General features: G+C 40.7%; 1 protein-coding gene and 1 long non-coding RNA gene across 16 annotated transcripts in view; one reads left to right on the top strand and one right to left on the bottom strand.

Moving 5' to 3' along the window:
- Positions 1 to 17287, top strand: part of SLC17A5 (solute carrier family 17 member 5) — a 76643-nt gene extending 59356 nt beyond the window's left edge. For all 11 annotated transcript variants that reach the window (XM_086316811.1, XM_086316809.1, XM_086316808.1 and 8 more), the window contains 2 exons: positions 5297 to 5387; positions 15921 to 17287. In XM_086316811.1, the coding sequence (XP_086172937.1) occupies positions 5297 to 5387; positions 15921 to 16058 (229 nt within the window). In that variant the 3' untranslated portion in view covers positions 16059 to 17287. The remainder of the gene's footprint in view (positions 1 to 5296; positions 5388 to 15920) is intronic.
- LOC147365598 (uncharacterized) overlaps positions 1 to 26144 on the bottom strand; it is a 34793-nt gene that overhangs the window by 6771 nt on the left and 1878 nt on the right. For 2 of the 5 annotated variants that reach the window (XR_015132590.1, XR_015132587.1), the window contains exon 2: positions 21853 to 21966. This is a non-coding gene — a long non-coding RNA (uncharacterized LOC147365598). Of the gene's footprint in view, positions 1 to 13357; positions 13492 to 14628; positions 14768 to 20041; positions 21450 to 21852; positions 21967 to 26144 lie in introns of those variants that run through there. The other 3 variants (XR_015132591.1, XR_015132588.1, XR_015132589.1) reach the window with 3 other exon arrangements.

The raw sequence follows: 26144 nt of genomic DNA, 5'->3' as shown, positions 1-26144 counted from the left end.
TTTCACTCTCCTCGTTCACTTTCATAAAGAGGCTTTTTAGTTCCTCTTCACTTTCTGCCATAAGGGTGGTGTCATATGCATATCTGAGGTTATTGATATTTCTTCTAGCAATCTTGATTCCAGCTTGTGCTTCTTCCAGCCCAGTGTTTCTCATGATGTACTCTGCATATAAGTTAAATAAGCAGGGTGACAATATACAGCCTTGATGTACTCCTGAGCCACTTGGGAAGCCCATTATTGTGGTGACTAGGTTGTATTACATTTTTGACCCATAGTTTTTCTCATTAAGTAAACTGTGAGCTCCTTGAGAACAAGAACTATGTTTAATTCATTACTGGACATGAGAGTCCTCTGTAGTGGTGGACACAAATGACATACTTAGGAATTTTTTGTTAAGTGAGCCACCACGGTGAGAAGCCCATGAACTGCAGTGAAGCATAGCACCTGTTCACCACAGCCAGAGAAATGCCACACAGCAGTGAAGACCCAGCTCGACCAAACATAAATAAATAAATAAAATTTAAGAATTATTTGTTAAATGAATAGATGGATGGGCGGATGACAGCAATAGTTGGTGTTTACTATTAAAATGGCTTGAACTGTTGGATCTCCTTCATCCATTATAGTTATAATTGGTTAGAAACTGTGATAAGAATCGACTATGTTCCAAGGAAGACATTAGGGTGAGTGATATATTTCTTACACATTTGAGGAGTATCTTCATAATCAGCAATTTTAGTTCATCCTGTTCCCTCTTACTCTGAGAATACTCAATAAATTGTGGGGAAATAAGACATAATTTTTAAAAATGTATTCAACAGATTATTTATTGAGCATCTACTGTCCAAAGTGGTATGTGTCCTGGGCACACCCAGATTCTATCCTCAAGGAGGTTAAAATAATAAACTATAGTTGTTGTTTTTTATTTATGTTGGAGTCCAGTTGATTTACAATGTTGTATTAGTTGGACAGCAAAGTGAATCAATTTGCTGTATATGTATATGAATCTATTATATGTATCCATATATCCTTTCTTCTTTAGATTATTTTCCCATGTAGGTCATTATACAGTATTGAGTAGACTTCCCTGTGCTATGTAGTAGAGCCTTACTAGTTATCTTTTTTATATATAGTAGTATATGTATCAGAGAAGGCAATGGGACCCCACTCCAGTACTCTTGCCTGGAAAATCCCATGGACGGAGGAGCCTAGTGGGCTGCAGTCCATGGGGCCGCTAAGAGTCGGACATGACTGAGCGACTTCACTTTCACTTTTCACTTTCATGCATTGGAGAGGGAAATGGCAACCCACTCCAGTGTTCTTGCCTGGAGAATCCCAGGGACGGGGGAGCCTGGTGGGCTGCCGTCTATGGGGTCACACAGAGTCGGACACGACTGAAGCGACTTAGCAGCAGCAGCAGCAGCAGTATATGTATGTCAGTCCCAGTCTCACAGCTTATCCTTCTCCTTTCCCCTCCCAGTAAAAATAAGTCTCTTTTCTACATCTGTGACTCTATTTCTGTTTTGTATATAAGTTCATCTGTACCTTTTTTTTAGATTCCACATGCCCATCCATAATGCCCTGCAATGGCATTATTTCTTTCTTTTTTATGGTTGAGTAATATTCCATTAAACATATGTACCACATCTTCTTTTTTTTGTTTTTGTTTTTGTTTTTTTGTACCACATCTTCTTTATCCATTCCTCTGTTAATGGATATTTTATATATCTGTAACAATGCCTTATTGAAAACAGTCATCACTGAATTCAGAATGTAGGAAAGATCAGTTTTCTCATGCTTAATTTTTTGCTACGAGCCCCAGCATTTAGATTATAACATTCCAATATTAAGTACTGATTTGGAACCAGACAAATTGAGTAACATTTTATAGTCTTTATTTCTTTCTTATCTATAGAGTAAAGATAACCTTCCTCTTGGGGTTCATTTTACTGTTAAAGTGGGATAAGATATACAAACTACTTAGAACCCTGCCTGGCATAAGGTTTTTCAACAGGCAATCAGTCCAGTTAGCATGTAAATATATGTTGACATGGTATTTTTTAAGCCTTTTCTTCTGTGGACTAAAATATATATTTTCTATGGATAATTTTGTTACTCAGATTTCAAAGGATTTGAATAGATTTTTAACTATTAATCCCACAGAATTCTAAGACTCCAGTAGCACAGAATCCAGACTGAGTCCATACAACAATTTCTTTCCCCCAGGCTCTCATCAATCTTTCATGGCCTTTCTTGCCCAGTGTAATATAAGTACTTGAATGAGCTTCTTGGTGCTGACATTTAGAATTTCACAACATTCATCTGCACTTAATATCTGTCACTGAAAAGGCCTGGCAACACTGCAGTCAGTTCCTCCTACTGCCAAGGTGTTAATGCTTTAAAAAAAAAAAGGACAAGTTCTGCCAAGCTTGGTTAATTTAAGATCTGCTCCCTAAAGGGCATAAGCCAAAAAGCTCTGAGCTCTTTAGTTTGTTGTTGCACACTGTGTAATCAGTTTTCAATATAAAAATTTGTGATGTTTCCAGATAACTGAATTGGGTTCAGCAGGATATTTTATTTAGGCACGGTGTCGATCAACTCAGGGTGCCATAAAAACACCATGTAGCTGAGTAGCTTAAAAAACAGAAATTGAGCTTCTCACAATTCTGGAGGCTAGAAGTCTGAGGTCAAGGTGCCTGCTGGGTTGCGTTCTGGTGAGGGCTGCCCTCCTGGTTTGCAGACAGTCACCTTCTCACTATGTCCTCATACGGCCTCTCCTCGATAGGAGATCACAGAAACAGAGAAAGCAATCTGCCTTTCATCCTTTCCTGGTAAGGCCACCAAGCCTATTAGGTTGGGAGCCTATCTTTATGACCTCATTTAACCTCAATTACTTCTTAAAAGCCCTGTCTCCAAATATAGTCACATTGAAAATGTGGGTTGGGGGAGGACACAGTTCTGTCCGTAGCAGGCACTTTTCCACGTCTAAAATGGGGCGAGGAATTTCAGATCAGCGGTCTGCAACCGAGGTACTGAGGATCCTAAACCTAACAGAAACAGTATCATCCCACAATAATACTTTATGGTCTAATTAATACCAAACTTCTTTAATTTTGACCACAATTTTATTTTATAATATCACTGGTTATCTCATTAAAGAGTTGAAAGTCTCTAATTTGCCTTTGTATATAACTTGGTGGCTTTTGGGCTTCTCTGGTAGCTCAGCTGCAGGAGACTCTATTTCGAGTCCTGGATGGGAAAGATCCCCTGGAGAAGGGATAGGCTATCCACTCCAGTATTCGTGGGCTTCCCTTATGGCTCAGATAGTAAAGAATCCATTTGCAATGTGGGAGACCTGGGTTAGATCCCTGGGTTGGGAAGATCCCCTGGAGAAGGGCCTATTAACCCACTCCAGTATTCTTACCTGGAGAATCCCCATGGACAGAGGAGGCTGGCGGGCTACAGTCCATGAGGTCGCAAAGAGTCGGACACGACTGAGTGACTAAGCACTGCACACAGCACAGGAGACTTTTATAAAAAACAACTTAATTTACTTGATTAACTAATTTTTAACTCTACCACCACCATTGAGTTTTCATGCTAAAAATATCAAACCTAAATATAATGAACCCTCTAGGATCTCAAGTCTGTAGTCTTGCCACGACCCTATGGACTGTAGTCTGCCAGGCTCCTCTGTCCATGGAATTCTCCAGGCAAGAATACTGGAGTGGGTTGCCTGCCATTCCCTTCTCCAGGGAATCTTTCCGACCCAGGGATTGAACCTGGGTCTCCTGCACTGCAAGCAGATTCTTTACCATCTGAGCCACCAAAGAAGCCCATAGATACTACCAGTGTACAGGAAATACAGGGGAGATAAAGTGAAAGTGAACTCTCTCAGTCATGTCTGACCCTTTGCAACCCCATGGACTGTACCCTACCACGCTCCTCCGTTCATGGGATTTTCCAAGCAAGAGAACTAGAGTGGATTGCCATTTCCTTCTCCAGAGGATCTTCTCAACCCAGGGATCAAACCCAGGTCTCCCCCATTGCAGGCAGACGCTTTACCATCTGAACCACATAGGACTATATCAAATGATGCCTCAGTCTACAAAATTTAGAATTGTAGGGCCATCTGCAAGACAAAATCCCAAGTTTTTCTGTTAATACACACAACTTAGAATACTGTTCAGCAACCCTAGCATGTAATCCAAAATGTTACATACTGTATAATTCTTCAGAATCAAGTCCCAGGAGAAGGTACTTTGTCCCTTTGTCTCCAGGGGACAAAGCTCCAGCAGCCAGTGCAGCCAGAGCCCCATAGGACCAGGCGTGGGACCTGACCAACTGCGGGCCACACACCATTTCTCTGGTCAGCATATATTGAATTAGCACATATGTTGCACTGGAAATAATAAAGGAGAATAAAACATGAGTTTTCGGGGAGACTATGAGGTCAAAATTAGCAAACTTGAATTAGAGAATGATTACCTCTTAAAACATGAAGTATCAGCTTTGAGGACAATAAAGATTCTGAAAAGAATTTTTATTAATAGGCATCTTTGTCATATACACACAGTATTTATAACTCAGTTTATCAATTTCTGGGACAATATGCAGGGATTTAGCTACAGGAATGTATGTAATAAGTTCAACAAGTAAGTTGTGAAACTGTGCTTGATATCTCATTTCTATAATAATATATTGTTATGTTATTAGATATATTAAAATATATACAGGAAAAAATTAGGATATTTACCAAAATGTTACTGTTGATTGTCTCTGCATAGAAGGATTATAAGTAATCTTACTTTCTTCATAGTATTTTTCTTATTTAAAATTTTTAACAATGACATAAATTTTGTAATCGGGAAATAAATTCTTTTTTTTAACTTAAAAAATTTTAAGATACATGAAGCTTCCTATCTAGACACCATCTTGTATGAAAATCATATCTCAGCACGTCTCCATTTCACTGTAAAAGAGATGATTTCAATGGCTGTGTTCCTCTATATGATGTTAGAACTATTGAAATACAAGGTTTTCAGCAGCTAACTATTTAGTCCTATTTCAGTAAGACATTGCTTTTAAACATAAAATTTCACAAGAGTACAGCATAGGAATGTAGTTATCTATGGACAGAAGCTACTTAAATGTGTAACACAGGGAATTGCCTGGTGGTTCAATGGTTAAGATTCTGCACTTCCATTGCAGGGAGTACAGACAAGTTCAATTCCCACCCTCCCCCCAAAAAAACTGTGTAACACATTAATAAACCTCTATGAAAATGTCTCTGCAGGTATGCTGGTATTCTCCTGGGCATCACAAATACCTTTGCCACTATTCCTGGAATGATTGGGCCCATCATTGCTAGAAGTCTTACTCCTGAGGTAAGTAGATAACTTACTCATAAACCAAAAAGGTCTAAACAGTTCATTTGAAACTGCACATCTATATTGAGTATATTTAATTAAGGGTGAAATGCTGAATCCCAAACAAAGGCAATGCCAAAGAATGCTCAAACTACCGCACAATTGCACTCATCTCACACGCTAGTAAAGTAATGCTCAAAATTCTCCAAGCAAGGCTTCAGCAATACATGAACCGTGAACTTCCAGATGTTCAAGCTGGTTTTAGAAAAGGCAGAGGAACCAGAGATCAAATTGCCAACATCTGCTGGATCATGGAAAAAGGAAGAGAGTTCCAGAAAAACATCTCTTTCTGCTATGCCAAAGCCTTTGACCGTGTGGATCACAAGAAACTGTGGAAAATTCTGAAAGAGATGGGAATACCAGACCACCTGACCTGCCTCTTGAGAAACCTGTATGCAGATCAGGAAGCAACAGCTAGAACTGGCCACGGAACAACAGACTGGTTCCAAATAGGAAAAGGAGTACATCAAGGCTGTATATTGTCACCCTGCTTATTTAACTTATATGCAGAGTACATCATGAGAAATGCTGGGCTGGAAGAAGCACAAGCTGGAATCAAGATTGCTGGGAGAAATATCAATAACCTCGGATATGCAGATGACACCACCCTTATGGCAGAAAGTGAAGAGGAATTTAAAAACCTCTTGATGAAAGTGAAAGAGGAGAGTGAAAAAGTTGGCTTAAAGCTCAACACTCAGAAAATGAAGATCATGGCATCTGGTCCCATCACTTCAAGGGAAATAGATGGGGAAACAGTGGAAACAGTGTCAGACTTTATTTGGGGGGGCTCCAAAATCACTGCGGATGGTGATTGCAGGCATAAAATTAAAAGACGCTTACTCCTTGGAAGGAAAGTTATGACCAACCTAGATAGCATATTCAAAAGCAGAGACATTACTTTGCCAACAAAGGTCCATCTAGTCAAGGCTATGGTTTTTCCAGTGGTCATGTATGGATGTGAAAGTTGGACTGTGAAGAAAGCTGAGCGCCGAAGAATTGCTGCTTTTGAGCTGTGGTGTTGGAGAAGATTCTTGAGAGTCCCTTGGACTGCAAGGAGATCCAACCAGTCCATTATTAAGGGATCAGTCCTGGGTGTTCTTTGGAAGGACTGATGCTAAAGCTGAAATTCCAGTACTTTGGCCACCTCATGTGAAGAGTTGACTCATTGGCAAAGACTCTGATGCTGGGAGGGATTGGGGGCAGGAGGAGAAGGGGACGACAGAGGATGAGATGGCTGGATGGCATCACCGACTCGATGGACGTGAGTCTGAGTGAACTCCGGGAGTTGGTGATGGACAGGGAGGCCTGGTGTGCTGCAATTCACGGAGTCGCAAAGAGTCAGACACGACTGAGCGAGTGAACTGAACTAAACTGAAAATGCTGAATGCCTATTCTTGTGCAGTTATTTACAGCAATGAAAAGCTAAATGCCTTAGTAGGTGGGAAAGTATATTTCAAAGAACACTCTGAATTTTAGACAGAACAATAGAACAATGAAGATCTTATAACTGAACCCGCACAACTCCTTAAGAGTTGTGATATTATAGTAGATACATGACTTGTATCTTTGGTTTGAACAAATAAATTTGGCAGTGTAGAATTATTCAAGAAGTGGAACCACAAAGATATCAGGAAATCATGTGCGAATGAACAAAAACAGTTGAAATTATCAAGAACGTTTAGAAAAACAGAAGATTTAGCAAATGTATAGATGTCTTTGGGCTTCCCTGGTGACTCAGTGGTACAGAATCCGCCTGTAGTGCAGGAGACACAGGTTCAATCCCCGAGTCGGGAAAATCCCCTGGAGGAGGGTGTGGCAACTCATTCCAGTATTCTTGACTGGAGAATCCCATGAAAGAGGAACCTGGCAGGCTACATACAGTCCATGGGGTCACAAAGAGTCAGACATAACTGAAGTGACTTAGCAGGCATGCATAGATGTCTTCACACATTCAAAAGATGGTGACTTCTCTCAACAGTTCCACAAAAGCAGATAGAAAGAAGTTGCTGCTGCTACTGCTAAGCTGCTTCAGTTGTGTCTGACTCTGTGTGACACCATAGACGGCAGCCCACCAGGCCCTGCCGTCCCTGGGATTCTCCAGGCAAGAACACTGGAGTGGGTTGCCATTTCCTCCTCCAATACATGAAAGTAAAAAGTGAAAGTGAAGTCACTCAGTCGTGTGTCTGACTCTTAGCGACCCCATGGACTGCAGCCTACCAGGCTCCTCCATCCTTGGGATTTTCCAGGCAAGAGTACTGGAGTGGGTTGCCATTGCCTTCTCTGAGAAAGAAGTTAGGAGGAGATAAATAGCAAATTTTCTGTTTAAAGCTTTTACTGTGTGGAATGGGCTGCCCTATGACTTAGTGGGCTTCCCTGGTGGCTCAGCAGTAAATAATCTACCTGCAATGCAGGAGACACAGGTTCAGTGTGGGTTCAATCCCTGGGTTGGGAAGATCTCCTAGAGAAGGAAAATGGCAACCCACTCCAGTATTCTTGCCTGGGAAGGCCCGTGGACAGAGGAGCCTGGTGTATTACAGTCCATCAGGTTGCAAGAGTCAGACACAGGGCTTCCCTGGTGGCCCAGTGGTAAAGAGTCCACCTGCCAGTGCAGGAGACATGGGTTCGATCCCTGGTCTGGGACAGTCCCACATGCTGCGGAGCAACTCAGCCAGTGCACCATAGCTACTCAAGTCCACGCACCTGGAACCTGTGCTCCACAACAAGAGAAGCCACCACAACGAGAAGCCTGCATCTAGAGTGTAGCCCCCGCTCGCCAACTGGAGAGAGCCCTGCAGCAACAAAGACCTAGCAAGGCCAAAATAAGTAAATTTCAAAAAAAGAGTCAGACATGACTTAGCAACTAAACCACCACCACCGTGAATTAGTGAGCCCTGAAACAGTCAAACGTATATTCAACTGGCACTTCTTGTTTTCTTCCTCTCTATTTTATTTTTTATTTTTTTAATTTATTTATTTTAAATGGAGGCTAATTACTTTACAATATTGTAGTGGTTTTGGCCATACATTGACATGAATCAGCCATGGGTTTACATGTGTCCCCCATTCTGAACCCCCCTCCCACCTCCTTCCCCATCCCATCCCTCTGGGTCATCCCAGTGTACCAGCCCTGAGCACCTTGTCTCATGCATCGAACCTGGACTGGCAATCTGTTTCACATATAATAATATACATGTTTCAACCCCATTCTCCCTAATCATCCCACCCTCACCTTCTCCCACAGAGTCCAGAAGACTGTTCTATACATCTGTGTCTCTTTTGCTGTCTCGCATATAAGGTTATCATTACCATCTTTCTAATTTCCATATATATGTGTTAGTATACTGTATTGGTGTTTTTCTTTCTGACTTACTTCACTCTATATAATAGGCTCCAGTTTCATCCACCTCATTAGAACTGATTCAAATGTACTCTTTTTAATGGCTGAATAATATTCCATTGTGTATATGTATCACAGCTTTCTTATCCATTCGTCTGCCAATGGACATCTAGGTTGCTTCCATGTCCTGGATATTATAAACAGTGCTGTGATGAACATTGGGGTACACGTGTCTCTTTCAATTCTGGTTTCCTCGGTGTGTATGCCCAACAGTGGGATTGCTGGGTCATATGGCAAGTTCTATTTCCAGTTTTTTAAGGAATCTCCACACTGTTCTCCATAGTGGCTGTACTAGTTTTCATTCCCACCAACAGTGTAAGAGGGTTCCCTTTTCTCCACACTGTCTCCAGCATTTATTGTTTGTGGACTTTTGGATAGCAGCCATTCTGACCTGCGAGAGATGGTACCTCATTGTGGTTTTGATTTGCATTTCTCTGATAATGAGAGATGTTGAGCATCTTTTCATGTTTGTTAGCCATCTGTATGCCTTCTTTGGAGAAATGTCTGTTTAGTTCTTTGGCCCACTTTTTGATTGGGTCGTTTATTTTTCTGGAATTGAGCTGTAGGAGTTCCTTGTATATTTTTGAGATTAATTCTTTGTGAGTTGCTTCCTTTGCTATTATTTTCTCCCATCCCGAAGGCTGTCTTTTCACCTTGCTTATAGTTGCCTTCATTGTGCAAAAGCTTTTAAGTTTAATTAGGTCCCATTTGTTTATTTTTGCTTTTATTTCCATTACTCTGGGAGGTGGGTCATAGAGGATCCTGCTGTGATTTATGTCAGAGAGTGTTTTGCCTATGTTTTCCTCTGGGAGTTTTATAGTTTCTGGTCCTACGTTTAGATTTTTAATCCATTTTAAATTTTTTGTGTGTGTATGGTGTTAGAAAATGTTCTAGTTTCATTCTTTTACAACTGGTTGACCAGTTTTCCCAGCACCACTTGTTAAAGAGATTGTCTTTTCTCCACTGTATATTCTTGCCTCCTTTGTCAGAAATAAGGTGTCCATAGGTGCATGGATTTATCTCTGGGCTTTCTATTTTGTTCCATTGATCTATATTTCTGTCTTTGTGCCAGCACCATACTGTCTTGATGACTGTAGGTTTGTAGTATAGCCTGAAGTCAAGCAGGTTGATTCGTCCAGTTCCATTCTTCTTTCTCAAGATTGCTTTGGCTATTCGAGGTTTTTGTATTTCTATACAAATTGTGAAATTATTTGTTCTAGTTCTCTGAAAAATACCACTGGTAGCTTAATAGGGATTGAATTGAATCTATAGGTTGCTTTGGGTAGTATACTCATTTTCACTATTTTGATTCTTCCGATCCATGAGCATGGTATATTTCTCCATCTATTTGTGTCCTCTTTGATTTCTTTCATCAGTGTTTCATAGTTTTCTATATATAGGTCTTTTGTTTCTTTAGGTAGGTATATTCCTATGTATTTTATTCTTTTCGTTGCAATGGTGAATGGAATTGTTTCCTTAATTTCTCTGTTTTCTCATTGTTATTGTATAGGAATGCAAGGGATTTCTGTGTGTTAATTTTATATCCTGCAACTTTACTGTATTCATTGATTAGCTCTAGTAATTTTCTGGTGGAGTCTTTAGGGTTTTCTATATAGAGGATCATGTCATCTGCAAACAGTTAAAGTTTTACTTCTTATTTTCCAATCTGGATTCCTTTTATTTCTTTTTATTCTCTGATTGCTGTGGCTAAAACTTCCAAAATTACGTTGAATAGTAGTGGTGAGAGTGGGCACACTTGTCTTGTTCCTGACTTTAGGGGAAATGCTTTCAATTTTTCACCATTGAGGGTAATGTTGGCTGTGGGTTTGTCATATATAGCTTTTATTATGTTGAGGTATGTTCCTTCTATTCCTGCTTTCTGGAGAGTTCTTATCATAAATGGATGTTGAATTTTGTCAAAGGCTTTCTCTGCATCTATTGAGATAATCATATGGTTTTTATCTTTCAATTTGTTAATGTGGTATATTACACTGATTGATTTACAGATATTAAAGAGTCCTTGTGGTCATGTGTGGATGTGAGAGTTGGACTGTGGAGAAAGCTGAGCACCGAAGAATTGATGCTTTTGAGCTGTGGTGTTGGAGAAGACTCTTGAGAGTCCCTTGGACTGCAAGGAGATCCAACCAGTCCATTCTAAAGGAGATCAGTCCTGGGTGTTCATTGGAAGGACTGATGCTAAAGCTGAAACTCCAGTGCTTTGGCCGCCTCATGCGAAGAGTTGACTCATTAGAAAAGACTCTGATGCTGGGAGGGATTGCAGGCAGGAGGAGGAGGAGACAACAGAGGATGAGATGGCTGGATGGCATCACCGACTCGATGAACATGAGTTTGAGTAAACTCTGGGAGTTGTTGATGGACAGGGAGGCCTGGCGTGCTGCGATTCATGGGGTCACAAAGAGTCGGACATGACTGAGCGACTGAACTGAACTTTACCTGCTGATTATTTCTCTGCCTTTTCATCTTGTTTAGATTGCTGTGTTTGGGGTGGCCTTTCTGTATTCTGGCAATTTGTGGTTCCTCTTTATTGTGGAGGTTACTCCCTGTGGGTGGGGCTGGACAAGTGGCTTGTCAAGGTTTCCTGGTTTGGGAAGCTTGCGTTGGTGTTCTGGTGGGTGAAGCTGGATTTCTTCTCTCTGGAGTGCAATGAAGTGTCCAGTAGTGAGTTTTGAGATGTCTATGGGTTTGGTGTGACTTTGAGCAGCCTGTATATTGAAGCTCAGGGCTATGTTCCTGCATTGCTGGAGAATTTGCATGGTATGTCTTGCTCTGGAAGTTGTTGGCTCTTGGGTGGTGCTTGGTTTCAGTGTAGGTATGGAGGCTTTTGGATGAGCTCTTATCGATTAATATTCCCTGGAGTCAGGAGTTCTCTGGAGTTCTCAGGTTTTGGACTTAAGCCTCCTGCCTCTGGTTTTCAGTCTTATTCTTACAGTAGCCTCAAGACTTCTCCATCCATACAGCACCAATAATAAAACATCTAGGTTAATGGTGAAAAGATTCTCCACAGTGAGGGACACCCAGAGAGGTTCACAGAGTTACATGGAGAAGAGAATAGGTAGGAGGGAGATAGAGGCGGCCAGGAGGAGAAGAGGGGGAATCAAAAGGGGAAAGATCAATCTAGCCAGTAATCAATTCCCTATGTCAACTGGCACTTCTTGAGTGCTTATTTGTGTGACAGATACAAAGGATTCGAAGGCAAAATTGCAAATTCTCATTATTTGAAGGTTGTATGTACAGTGTGATGAAGGCAGAAAAAAATGTGTGTAGAGTGCTTTGGGTACAGAGAAGGGAACAGCCAGTTTGTGGGGACGGAGCCTGGAGGGGTGAGCCAGGGTGTGGGAGGGGCCCCTCCCACCCCCCAGGGCCCAGGCACTGCCCCGGAAATACCATGGACCCGGGGCTGGTCTGCCCTGAAGCCAGATGGCCGCCTGAGGCCAGATCACTAAGCAGGGACTCTGAGTTGTATAAAAAACCAAATTCAGCAACCTCAAAGGCCCTTTCAAACTCTAGTTTACTGTTTAAGAAAAACTAAAGGACTAGTGAAATTGGATTCTTCAAGAGGCTTATTTACTGACTGCAAAAAAAAAAAAAAAAAAAAAGAGGCTTATTTAAATCTCTATAAATAGACTTAATTTTTTGTCTCTGTGATGAAATTAACACTATCCAATCCTTAGGATTTTCAGGCTATGCCTACAAATTGTCTTATTACCAAATACTCTTGTGTTCACTGCAGGTGGCACTCTCTACCATTTCTAATTCCTTACTCAAGTGAATCAGTGCCTCCTTGTTATGCTTTTCTCTCACCTAATGGAAAGGAATGTTGAAACGTCTCAGCATGATCAGGTCACAGATGTTTAGCCTTATCTTCCTGGAGCATTGTGGCAACACAAGAACCTAAGTCAGCTTAGGTTAGCTTACACACTACCATGAGTAATTCCATACATTCTCAATAGTCCTGGCACTTCTGCTGGGAAGATACGGACTCCTGAATTCAAGTCTTGAATGTTTGTAAAGTGGAAATGAACTGGATTTCAGATATGTTGTTTTAGCGTTTGTTTAATATTATTAGAAGGCCATTCTTGTAATTTACTATTTTTTTTATACTTTTATTTATTTTTGGTTGTACTGGGTCTTCATCGCTGTGCGTGGGTTTTTGCTAGTTGTGGCAGGCAGGAGCTACTCTTTATTGTGTTGTATGGGCTTCTCATTGCAGTGGCTTCTCTTCTTGCTGTAGGTACAGAGTTCAGTAGTTGCAGCACCTAGGCTCAGCAGTTGTGGTTCCAGGGCTCTAGAGCTCGGACCCAGTCCAGTAGTTGTGACCCAGAGGTTTAGTTGCTCCACAGTATGTGGAATCTTCCTGGACCAGGGATCGAACCTGTGTCCTCTGCATTGGCTGGCAGATTCTCACCCACTGTGCCACCAGGGAAGTTCAAAAGGCCATTATTTTTTTTTTTAAAGGAAAAGCACATTTGCCTTTACAATTGTAATTACTTACAATTAAAGTTTACTGCACAACCACCAAAATTTTGTGGAATGAGTCAGAACATAAATAAATAATGAAACAGGAAGTTCCCTGGAAGTCCGTGCTTAGGATTTGGCACTCACTGCTGTGGCTCAGGTTCAGTCCGCAAGCTGAGATCCCACAAGCTGTGTGACATGGCCAAAAATTAAGAAGAAGAAGAATGAAATAAAAGGTCAGAGCGTGCCTGAGGTTCAATTTTGTTACAGACAAAACAGTATTCTTGAAAAACTGGTGGAATTTTTTTGTTAAGAGGCAAACTAGGAGCTTTGTGTATTTCTGATACTATTGATTGATTTTAAGTCACCCATTGCCTCCAGATAACACTGAAGTGTTATTTCATCCTGTAGATCACACACAGAGAAGCTTTGTCTTGGAATCCTAAGAAACTGTCTTAAACCTGTCTCTCTGATTTATAACTATAATTACTGACCGACTTCTACCCTAGGATGATAACACATTGTTAGCAACCATATCTAAATAGTCCCTAAAATTTAAGCAGCAGTTCTAAGATTTTTTTCACCAAAATACATTAATCTCAATTCAGTTCAGTTCAGTTACTCAGTCGTGTCCGACTCTTTGCGACCCCATGAATTGCAGCATGCCAGGCCTCCCTGTCCATCAACAACTCCTGGAGTTCACTCAGACTCACGTCCATCGAGTCAGTGATGCCATACAGCCATCCCATCCTCTGTCGTCCCCTTCTCCTCCTGCCCCCAATCCCTCCCAGCATCAGAGTCTTTTCCAATGAGTCAACTCTTGGCATGAGGTGGCCAAAGTACTGGAGTTTCAGCTCTAGCATAATCCCTTCCAAAGAAATCCCAGGACTGATCTCCTTCAGAATGGACTGGTTGGATCTCCTTGCAGTCCAAGGGATTCTCAAGAGTCTTCTCCAACACCACAGTTCAAAAGCATCAATTCTTCGGTGCTCAGCTTTCTTCACAGTCCAACTCTCACATCCATACATGACCACAGGAAAAACCATAGCCTTGACTAGAAAGAACTTTGTAGGCAAAGTAATGTCTCTGCTTTTCAATATGCTATTTAGGTTGGTCGTAACTTTTCTTCCCAGGAGTAAGCGTCTTTTAATTTCATGGCTACAGTCACCACCTGCAGTGATTTTGGAGCCCCAAAAAATAAAGTCTGACACTATTTCCACTGTTTCCCCATCTATTTGCCATGAAGTGATGGGACCAGATGCCATGATCTTCATTTTCTGAATGTTGAGCTATCTCAAATAAGCATAATTAACCACAGAGTGCTCCTTTCTTTTTCCTTTTTTCCTAAATAAATCATTTCATGCCAGCTTCCAACTTCCTGGTTTTCTTTTTCTTCCTCATTGCTAGTTCTGCTGTTTGTTTTGTTTTTCTTTTCTAAGTGCTGCAAATGTAGCCCCCGGTTACACTGAAAATGTGAAAATCCAAAAAAAAAAGTTATTAAAGATAGTCACATGACCCAGAGATTTAGATAACTACTGGATATTTTTTACATAAATTATTTTTATTGTGCAAAAATGTCATAATTCATAATGATTAGACTTCTGGATATTTTTGTACTGGATTACACACTGTATCTTTTTGATCTCTCACTGACAAATCCCATCCACGTCATGTATTGTGTGCCATTCAAGAGCCCTGCAACTTCCCTGGTGGCTCAGACGGTAAAGCATCTGTCTACAATGCGGGAGACCTGGGTTCAACCCCTGGGTTGGGAAGATCCCCTGGAGAAGGAAATGGCAATCCACTCCAGTACTATTGCCTGGAAAATCCCATGGACAGAGGAGCCTGGTAGGCTACAGTCCATGGGGTCGCAAAGAGTCAGACACGAATGATCGACTTCACTTTCACTTTCAAGAGCCCTGCAGGATCTTTCAAGCCAGGTCTCAAACTTGAACTTCAAAGTCCGTCTTAACTCATCCTTACTTGATCTGCCCCTAACACATTCCACATGAGAACTTAGGAGGTGATGTGCTGGCATAATACTAATACTTTCCTAGTAACACATGATTCGAGGACATACCAATGTTTTATTTTTAGTAAATTTTTTCTTGAAGTATAACATGCATTTTTAAAATGCACAAATCCTAAGTACATAGTAGGACGAATTTTCACAAAGTTAAAACATCCACATAACCTGCACCCACCCAATCAAGAAACAGAACGTTATCTCCCTTGCACAGTGGCCAGGTAGCCCTTCCTATCTCTTTCATCCCCACCAAGAGGAACCACTATCCTGACTTCTTAACACCATAGATTAGCTTTGTCTGATTGGCTTTATATCAGTAGAATCACTCACTACTCTTTTGTGTCCGGCTTCTTTTGCTTAACATTTTGTGAGCTGTATCTATGTTGTTGTGGGTCATTCATTCTCATTGCTGTGTAGTATTCCATTGAATACATATGCCACAAGTTGACTGTTGATGGACATTTGTGTTGTCCAGGTTTTACCAATAATGCTACTGCTATGTCACAACAGTCTTGAGGCACCACCTTTTTTTAAAAGTGAACTACAAACAAGATATTTTTGCATTTGCATCTTTTTCTGTCTTTCTCTGCAGAACACTATTGGAGAATGGCAAACTGTTTTCTGCATCGCTGCTGCTATCAATGTATTTGGTGCCATTTTCTTCACACTATTCGCCAAAGGTGAAGTGCAAAACTGGGCTATCAGTGATCACCGAGGACACAGAAACTGAAGGAACCAATAAATAATCCTGTCTCTATTAATGTATCTTTGTTTATCATGTAACCTAAAAGTGCCTTTGATATTTTAATGTGTAAGCAATCTATATACAAGAAAAAATTATACTGTATTAGATTTGTAAGGCTTGTAATCATGAAATGTCACTAGTTGCCATATAAGCAAAATTAGCTATTTTTAATTATTATTAACCTGTTTGCTGGAACTTATAATTCAGGGTCACATACCTGACTGCAAGTCAGGCAACCCACAATAGGGGAGTTCTATTTACTTATAAGACCGTACCTAAAGAGATGAACTGAAATAGACCCTTCTATACCTTTGCTTAATTAAGGTGGATAATAATTCTCAGGTCTTGTTAAACATCTGTTTTTGTACACCTTCCTCAAAAAATTATTTGTCATCAGCAATCCCTGACACATAGGTCTCAAACTTTAGCCTCTTCACGTAGCTGGCAGCCACTGCATCATTCAGCCCGGCAACTTCACTGAGGGAAGCATGCCCAGGCAGCTGCCACACGTCCCCTCTCTGGCTTCAGGGACAGTGCCCAGCACTTAGGCAGCATCCAAGACCAGGGTCAGTGCCAAGGCTTTGGATGGTATTCTTCCCCTGGGGCTGTTAATGTGTAGATGAAGCCCTGAGCCAACAGGGACAACTCGATCCACAGTCATGATTTCCATGCACCCTCTCCCTTCCCTTCCCAGCGCATGTAATCTGCAAAAGAAAGTGTGATGCCTAATTAGCCACATATAACATCATCCTTGATGATCCTACCTTCACATGCATCAGAGTATAAATCTTCAAGTCCTGTGTTCTAGGAGCTACACCAGAATAATTAAAATATAAAATGAAGAAAAACATTTTTTTCTGTCTTACACCTAAGTATCTGGTTGCAGTTCAAGGTTAAAGTGACTTCTACTTCCACATAACCTGCAACCGGTGGTGTAATCATCTTTAGTGTTGATTTCTGAAATCTTATTTTTCCAGTTTTTCCTGGACCATCTTCCAGTGGTTTTGAGCATGCTTCGAGGGCATTTATGTGATTTAGAACTTGATTTATGTTTCATTGTGTATGTTCAACACTACCTGTAATGTTTTAACTAAAGCTATTTAATGTAATATGATGTGTATACATTCTGTAAATTAATTTTTAAATCTGTAAATAGCTTTAAGTTGCTATGGTGATATTTCTTTTATAAATCAAAATAAACCTTTTCAGAATGACTTTTTTGGGGGATCTGACAGTTCTATGATATCTTCTAGTATCCACAGTGGCTATTTTACATCTTTTCTGCCATCTTCCTCAAATCACTGGTCGACCTCTGCATGCATCTCTACCACCACCTGGGCAGGATACTTGGTCCTCTGAGTGATGCAGCATCACAAACCCCTACGGCCATCAGCCTGTCCTTCCTGCTCTCAAAAGGGTCCACTCTTCCCACTAAAACATATGCTTACATCAGTGGTTATATCTTCTCCACCTCCACTAGACCTTGCTTCAGTAATTCCTCTTTAATTTGCTTCCTCAGTCTCTACCTCTCTTCTTGTTCTTTCCCTTCTGTCTCAAAGACACACAAAAGCCTTCTCTAGCCTTTAAAAAGCAAAAATACCAAGGACTTCTCTGGTGTTCTAGTGACTAAGACTCTGCACTCACAATGCTAGGGGCCAGAGTTCCATCCCTACTCAGGGAACTAGATCCCACATGTCCCAGCAAAGATCAAAGATGCGGTGTGCCCCAACTAAGACCTGGCCAAATAAATAAATATTTTAAAAAATACGAAACTCTCCCAGGGACATAAAAATGGTCCAGTGGTTAGAACTCAGTGCTTTCACCGCCAGGGGCTGGGGTTCAGTCCTTGGTTAGGGAACTCAGATCCTGCAAGCAGTGCTGCTCGGCACAATAATGGATAGATGATAGATAGATAGGGCTTCCCTGGGGGCTCAGATAGTAAAGAATCTGCCTGCGATGCAAGAGACCTGGGTTCAATCCTTGGGTCAGAAAGATCCCCTGGAGAAGGAAATGGCAACCCAATCCAGTATTCTTGCCTGGAGAATCCCATGGCCAGAGGAGGCTGGCGGGCTACAGTCCATGGGGTCCCAAAGAGTCAAACACAACTGAGCAATTAACACTTTCACTTTTCACTTTCAGATAGATAGAGATATATACACACATATATATGGAATATTTCTAGACCGATACTCAAGAGACTGGAAACCGTAGTTCCTTCAGTAGAGAAAAAATGGTCTACGGGGTGGGGGAGGTGGAAAGGAGATTCATTTTCACCTTTTGAAACATGACAGTATAACCTAGTCACATAAAAATATCACTTAAAAAACAAGACACCTGTTACTCAAGCTACTGTGTAATCCCCACCAGGCTTTCCACTACCTAATGGACATCCCCAGTGAGCTGTCTTCACTTCACCTGAGAAGTTTTAATCCAGCCTCACTCCCTCACCCCGTTCCCCCAATAAACAACTGTTCCCATCATGATCTTCACTCCTGTTAAGAGTTTCATGTCCCTGTCACTGAGGCTCGGGCTTGAAGTCATTTGTTGTTGTCTTCCTCCTCCCTCATCTCCCACCTCACCCTCAACCGTGTTTATAATTAACCACCTGTATTTTCCATTCTAGTCTTTTTAAGACTCTGGAATTTTTTAAATCTCTTTGGCTAGCTCTCAAATGGATCTTTGCAGCTTTTGTTTCCACCTGGAATAGATAAGAAATCTCACTGCCTTTAGTCTGAACCTCTTCTGCCTGACTTCCCACCTGTGCTGGGTTATTAGTCCAAGTACATCCCACCTCCCAGACCAGGATGCTCCCACAGGGTGAAACACTCCCACCCCACTTCCCTCTGCCCACCCAACAATTCCTTTACCCAGTATGCTGCAGACCAATGGGGTCACAAAGAGCTGGGGAGATTGAACAGCAACATTTTAGTTGCTTAACGAATACTTAGTAAATAAGCCTTTATTACAGGTATTGATTTTTTTAAACTCATATATTACTTTTTCAATAGACTGTTTTCTTCTCAAAAAAGAAACTGAATAAATGCAGAAAGGATATGCTAACCTCAAAGTAAGTTATAAGTGGCAGTCATTGGTGAATGGTTTTGAAAGTATTTGAGAATAGCTCAGTCCGATATAGGCAAAGTAATTCTCCTCCCAGCTATACAGCAAGTATTTTCCACACATTCATCAGGTGCTGAGCAATACAGTGTGAAAAAAGCAAACGCCTTCTCCCATGAAGTTCACATCCTGATATATCAAACCTTTTCCTTCATGGGGTCCGGCCTTGGAAACCTTCTATGGAGATTGTCACTATCCACCTAACAATCAAATCCAGGGCAAACAAGCATGCCAGCTGACCTCGGGAAGCCGAGTTACGAAAGAAACAGAGGCAACGCTGGAGTCAGCAGTTTGTGTTAACCATTGTAATGTCCTTCCTACTTCAGCCTTTGTTTCATTTTCAAGAAATCAGAGATGTTTGAATTTAGATCCTATTGCAAAGTAAATGATTTCTCTGAGGGAAGTTTATCACTGTTAAATAAAATTGCCCCAACAGAAAAATAGTGGTCAAGTATTTAAAGTTAAAGGCAGGAAGAGCCCTATAGGAAACGACCTACTTCCTCTTCCTCTCAGGAAAAGCATGTTACTGCCTCAGATGACTAGATATGAGGTGAACGTCTAATTTCCGTTTTAAAAATAATCTTTTTCATAGAAATGTAAAGTGGATCACAACGCCTTTTCAGATGCCTCTGTCTTTTAGAGCAACCATAAGGAAAGCCAGTTATAAAAGTTTGTGCTTTAAGAGGGTAACAAAGAAAGTAATTTCTTGGAGCTCTGCTATGGCAAGCTTTGAGTACAGGAAGTACTGAAACCAAATGAAATGTAACCCCTTTTCCTGCCACCCTTTTCCGTGTGCCTTGATGAGGAAGAACACTAGTAGTTTTCCGAGTGCCAGCTTACTTTCACTTTACCTTGGCGTAGGGGGAGGAGGAAGCTGACGTCCTGCCCTGCCAGTCCTGTGCTTTTCGGTGAGGAGCCACGATTGCACAGCTGAGCTAGAAAAGTAGTCAAGTGACCGCTTTCCTCTCACACAGTCTCCCTGCAGGGATAGGCTGCGCTTGGGACAGGGAATCCTCCTTCTGTCCTAAATATTGTGTTAAGTCTCTTCCTGTCACGCTCTCTTCAGCAGAAACCACTGAAATATGCTAGCCCTTCGAGGGTCGCTGCCTCTGGGGGATCAAGTGCATATTGGCCTCATGTTGCATTAGAGCCATTGATAGCCCTTCACTTTGAGTATTTCACAGTTTCACCTTCACTCCACAGCCTGAAACTTGAGCTTCCCACAGAAGCTTGGTTGAGATTGACAGTGATCGAGATAGGATATACAGCCTTTTAATGCTCAAGAACTGTTTGTGAAAAGTGTTGGGATGCTGTCAGAGGAAATTTCAATCGGTATATTGTATAAATTACCTATACAATATTTATGATGTGTGTGCATGCTAAGTCACTTCCATCGTATCTGACTCTGCGACCCTAAGGACTGTAGCCCGCCAGGCTTCTCTGTCCATGGAGATTCTCCAGACAAGAATACTGGAATGGGTTGCCGTACCCACTTCAAGGGGATCTTCCTGACCCTGAGATCGAACTGGTGTCTCTTGTGTCTCCTGCATTGACAGGCAGATTCTTTACCACTAGCACCACCTGTGAAGCCCAATATGTATGATAATACACTTTTTTTTCACCCCCGCAACAAAGCTGCTGTGCTTTGAGTTGTTCTGTCATTAGCGGCAGGGCATTCACAGAGGTCTCTTTTTGATCATCATCAGCTACATCAGCATACGATAGGTGACAGTATGTGTATTTCACTGTCACATAGATTACCTCGCTTAGTATCCACAGATATACACCCAAATATGCAGGCAACAAGACTTAAAGCTGGGATCCAAGATACATGCTCTGTTAATGGAGAGATCTTTGCAGCTTACAGGAACCCCACCAGCAATCTTGGCTCCCCGTGCCAACTTCAACCAAATAAGCCCACTGACTCAAACTATTACACTGAGTTGGGAATTTTGTATCACTATCTCAGCTCCATGTATGATATTAGGGAATGTGTAGTTATTCTATGTTTATTCTATAGCACTATGAATCTTTTTAATGTTTTCTACAAACCTAAGTATGTTGATATGATTCAGTTGCTTCTATGGAAAAAAAAAATAATTCATTATTTCTATTCCTGAAATAGAAAACATTTAAAAAGGGGAAGGAACAGAGGAGCCAAGGACATCAACAGTGACTCTGCAACTACTATTCCTGCTATCAGCAATGATGGGTGGTGGTTAGAGCCCGCTGTCCATGTCTGAGGAGCTCAAAGCAATCCTGAGAAAGAAAAACGGAAACTTGAGAAATCAGGCTCCCTGACTTCAGACTATACTATTAAGCTAAAGCAGTACGGTATTGGCACAAAGACGGACTTATAGATCAATGGAACAGAATAGGAAGCCCCAAAATAAACCCATACACATATTCTCAATTAATCTACAACATAGGAGACAAGAATAATATTGAAGAATATTGAAGTTTCTTCAATAAGTGGTGCTGGGAAAACTAGACAGTTACATATAAAGAATGGAATTAGAACATTCTCTAAGACCGTATACAAAAATAAACTCAAAATGTATTAAAGACCTAAATGTAAGACCAAAGACTATAATACTCTTAGAGGAAAACATACGCAGAAGAGTCTCTGACATAAATCACAGCAATATCTTTCTGAACCCACCTCCTTTGTTGTTCAGTCGCCCAGTGGTGTCCGACTCTTTGCGACCCCGTGGAATACACCTCACCAGGCATCCCAGTCCCTCACCATCTCCCAGAGTTTGCCCAAGTTCACCTCCTAGAATAATGAAAATAAAAACAAAAATAAGCAAATGGGACCTAATTAAACTTAAAAGCTTTTGCACAGCAAAGGAAACCATGAACAAAATGAAAACACAATCCTCAGTATGGGAGAATGTATTTGCAAATGAAGAAATCAATAGGGGATTTATCTCCAAAATGTATATTTTGTATAAACAACTCATGCAGCTCACTATCAGAAAAACAAACAAGCCAGTCAAAAAATGGGCTGAAGATCTAAATAGATATTTCTCCAAAGAGGACACATAGGTGGTTAAAAAGCACATGGAAAAGTGCTCAACATCACTAATTATGAGAGAAATGCAAATCAAAACTACAATGAGGTGTCACCTCACACCAGTCAGAATGGCCATCATCAAAAAGTTTACAAGCATTAAGTGTGGAGAGGGTGTGGAGAAAACAGAACTCTCTTAAACTGTTGGTGGGAATGCAAATTGGTACAGCCACTATGAAAAACAATATGGAGACTCCTTAAAAAAACTGAAAATAGAGCTACCAAATGATTCAGCAATCCTATTCCTGGTCATATATCTGGAATAAACCATAATTTGAAAAGATACGTGCCCCCCAATGTTCTTTGCAGCACTGTATACAATAACCAAGACATGGAAGCAATCTAAATGTCCATCAACAGAAGAATGGATAAAAAAGATATTGTACATATATACAGTGGAATATTGTTTTTGTTGTCATTCAGTTGCTAAGTCATGACTGACTCTTTTGTGACCCCACAGACTATAGGACTCCTCTGTCCATGGGATTTCTCAGGCAAGAATACTGGAGTGGGTTGCCATTTCCTTCTCCAGGGGATCTTCCCAACCCAGAGATCAAACCCGTATTTCCTTCGCTGCAGGTAGATTCTTTACCACTGAGCCACCAGGGAAGTCAACAATGGAATATTACTCAGCCATAAAAAGAATGAAATAATACCATTTTCAGCAATATATATGTACCTAGAAATTATCATACTAAGTGAAGTAAGTCAGACAAAGACAAACATCATATAATATTGCTTATATTTGGAACTTAAAAAATGATAGAGATAAGTTTATTTACAAAACAGAAACAGACTCCCAGACTTTGAAAATAAACATGGTTACCAAAGGGCTTCAAAAGGTGGTGGGGAGGGATAAATTAGGAATTTGAGATTAACAAATGCACACTACTATAAAATAGATAACAAGAACCTACAATATAGCACAAGAAACTCTATTCACTATTCTTTAATAACTTATATGGGAAAAGAAGCTGAGAAAGAATGGATATATGCATACGTACAACTGAATCACTTTTCTATACACCTGAAAGTAACACAACATTGTAAATCAACCATACTCCAATATAAAATAAAAATTAAGTTAATTTTTAAAAATCATGTTTGGTTCCCCTCTGGGCTTGGACCTGGTTTGAGGTGATATGGCTAACTGTACCAGGAAGGTCAGGACCACTGTCGGTTCAGGATAATGTTGACCTAGTGCCTCCTGCAGGAAGATAGTGAAGAGAATCAGCCTGCACACCAAGGAAACCTGCTCCTTCTGTGGCAAAACCAAGATAAAGAGGGAAGCCGCAGCTCACGCATGAAAACGGAGGCTGGTGGGACCTGGACCACAGCACCACTGGTGCCCTCACAGTGGAGTCGCCTTAGAGACTAAAGGAGCTGAAAGAACAGCAGAAGCAACACCACTGGAGACATCACCAGCCTATAATAAAGAGTTAATTAATATAACAACTACTCCAACAGCAAATTGTGTTTGAACACTGCCAATGGAAATACAAATCATTACAACATTTTTGGAGAGTAATTCAGTAGTAAGTCAAAATTAAACATATTCATTAAACCAGAAAGTCTGCCTATGGTAATCTAGCCTAAAAAGTACTTGAACAAGCACCAAGCATTTTTTAGAGTATTGTCAGTTTTTCATCATTAAGGACATTGTTAAAGAAGTTATGGTACATTCATATAAGAGAATACTATGCAGCCATTAAAAAGTAAGCATGCTGAAACAGAGACATAGGAAAATGTCCATACAATTTGTGTGAATATGAAAAAGAGCTTATGAATATGAAATGAAAAAGAGCTTTGAATATGAAAAAGAGCTATCATATTATAATACAATAATACATTATCGTATTATATTTTTGTTAAATAAATTATGGATGTGTTGATATATACATGGGAAAAGATCTGTTAATAGCAGTAATATAAAATTAGACAGTGAAAAGAAAAAAATACTGGAAAATATCTTTAGCATTTAGGAACAGGGGAAAATTATCTTTTTTTTAATCTTTTTTTTTTTTTTTTTGGCTGTGCTGGGTTTTAGTTGAGGCACATGGATCTTTTTAACTGTGGCATGCAGAATCTTTAGTTGCGGCATGTGAGATCTAGTTTCCTGACCAAGGATTGAACCTGGGCCCCCCGAACTGGAAGCATAGAGCCTTAGCTTCTATGCACCGGGGAAGTCCCTAGGAGTAAAATTAAGTGGTCTTCACTACATTAAGTACTTCTCCCAGCAAAACATACCAATCAAAGTTAACAGATACTGGAGTAGAGGAGATTGCAACATCTTGTCCGTAGAAGAGATTACTATCTAGAATATTCAAAGAGCTCCTACAGATCAACAAGAAAAAGTGAGAAAACCCAACAGAAAAATGAGCAGTGAATAGGCAATTCACTTAATAGAAGACAAGATGTAGAACAAGTATACGAAGAGCTGATTAAATTCCCTTGTAGAGACTGGTCCAGTGGTCCAGCCAGGTGGTCCAATGGCTAAGACTTTGTGCCCCCAGTGCCAGGGGCCTGGGTTCCATCCCTGGTCGGAACTAGATCCCACATGCCGCAACTAAGCGTTCAGCTAAAAATCTTGAGTGCAGCAGCTAACCCAGCACAGCCAAACAAATAAATATTTTTTTAAATAAACAAGTAAAAGACTTCACTGGTGGTAGAGTGCATAAGAATCCTCCTGCCAATGCAGGGGACACAGGTTCCATCCCTGGTCGGGAAAGATTCCACATGCTGCAGAGAAGTCAGCCAAGCCCCAGTGTGACACAACTACTAAGCCTGGGTGCTGCAACTACTGAAGCCTCGGAGCCCTAGAGTCCATGTTCCACAAGAGGAGCCACCGCATGAGAAGCCCATGCACCGCAACCAAGAGTAGCCCCCGATCGCCGCAGCTAGAGAAAGCCCTTGAACAGCAACGAAGGCCCAGTGCAGCCAAAAATGGAATAAATAACTCTAAAAAGAAATAAATACAAAGGTTATTTTTTAAAAAATAAACGAATCCCTTGGAATTATAGAAACAAAAAGAAATGCAAATTAAGATATTCCTTTCAAACCATCAAATTAATAAAAATTAGAAAGTTTGATGCCATCAAGTGTTGGCAAAGGATGTGAGGAGGTGGAAATTACTGTCCACAGGGAGAAGGGACTATAAACTGGTGTATCCATTCCAGAAAGCAAAATGATTGCATTTAAATTAAATAAGAATATATCCTTTGCCCCAGCACATTGCCCCACATCAGGTTATTTGTACCAGAGTAATTCTTGCTCAAGTCCTGAAGGGAACGGATACACCACGCTGTTCCTTGCGACAGAGCTGGAGGTGAGCCAGGTGTGCCTCATTAGGGAAATAGATGAGTAAAATGTGGTGAATTTTACTGAGGAATGATATCACGTAAGAACATGCAGAGACCTCAGAAAGTGTTGCATAAGAAGACTTAATAGCACAATAACCACTTCCAAACATTAAAAACCCATACCAAAATGTGATATTTTCCAGAGATACTTGCATAATGTAGGACATACAAGGATCACAGAGTGAATGGTGACACAGGGGAGGAAAATGAAAAGAGAATTAGAGAGAAGAAAATTAAAAATAAAAACAATGGGCTTGCCCCGAACCTAAGGTTCTATAAACAGAAGAGTATTAGATAAAAATAATTTTTAAGCAGTAACTCTGAAGGTGTTGAAGATGGGGGGGAAATAGTTCACTTTTTTCTGTTCACTCTTCTTCTGCTTTCTTCAATTTTTTTTTAGAATAACTGTGCATTACTTTGATAATTAAAAATAGAGATATTACAGAAGAGTAGTCTTTCGGAATATTAGGGAAATGTTCATAATATGAGGTAGAGTGTGATTCCATTTACTTTTGTTTAACA

The sequence above is a fragment of the Bos grunniens genome, chromosome 9 (genome assembly GCF_055505025.1).
Source record: "Bos grunniens cultivar Pamir isolate PY7600 chromosome 9, Bosgru_T2T1.0, whole genome shotgun sequence".
NCBI lineage: Eukaryota > Metazoa > Chordata > Mammalia > Artiodactyla > Bovidae > Bos > Bos grunniens.
Note: the sequence above shows the minus strand (reverse complement) of the source record. Positions and strands in the feature narration are given on the sequence as shown.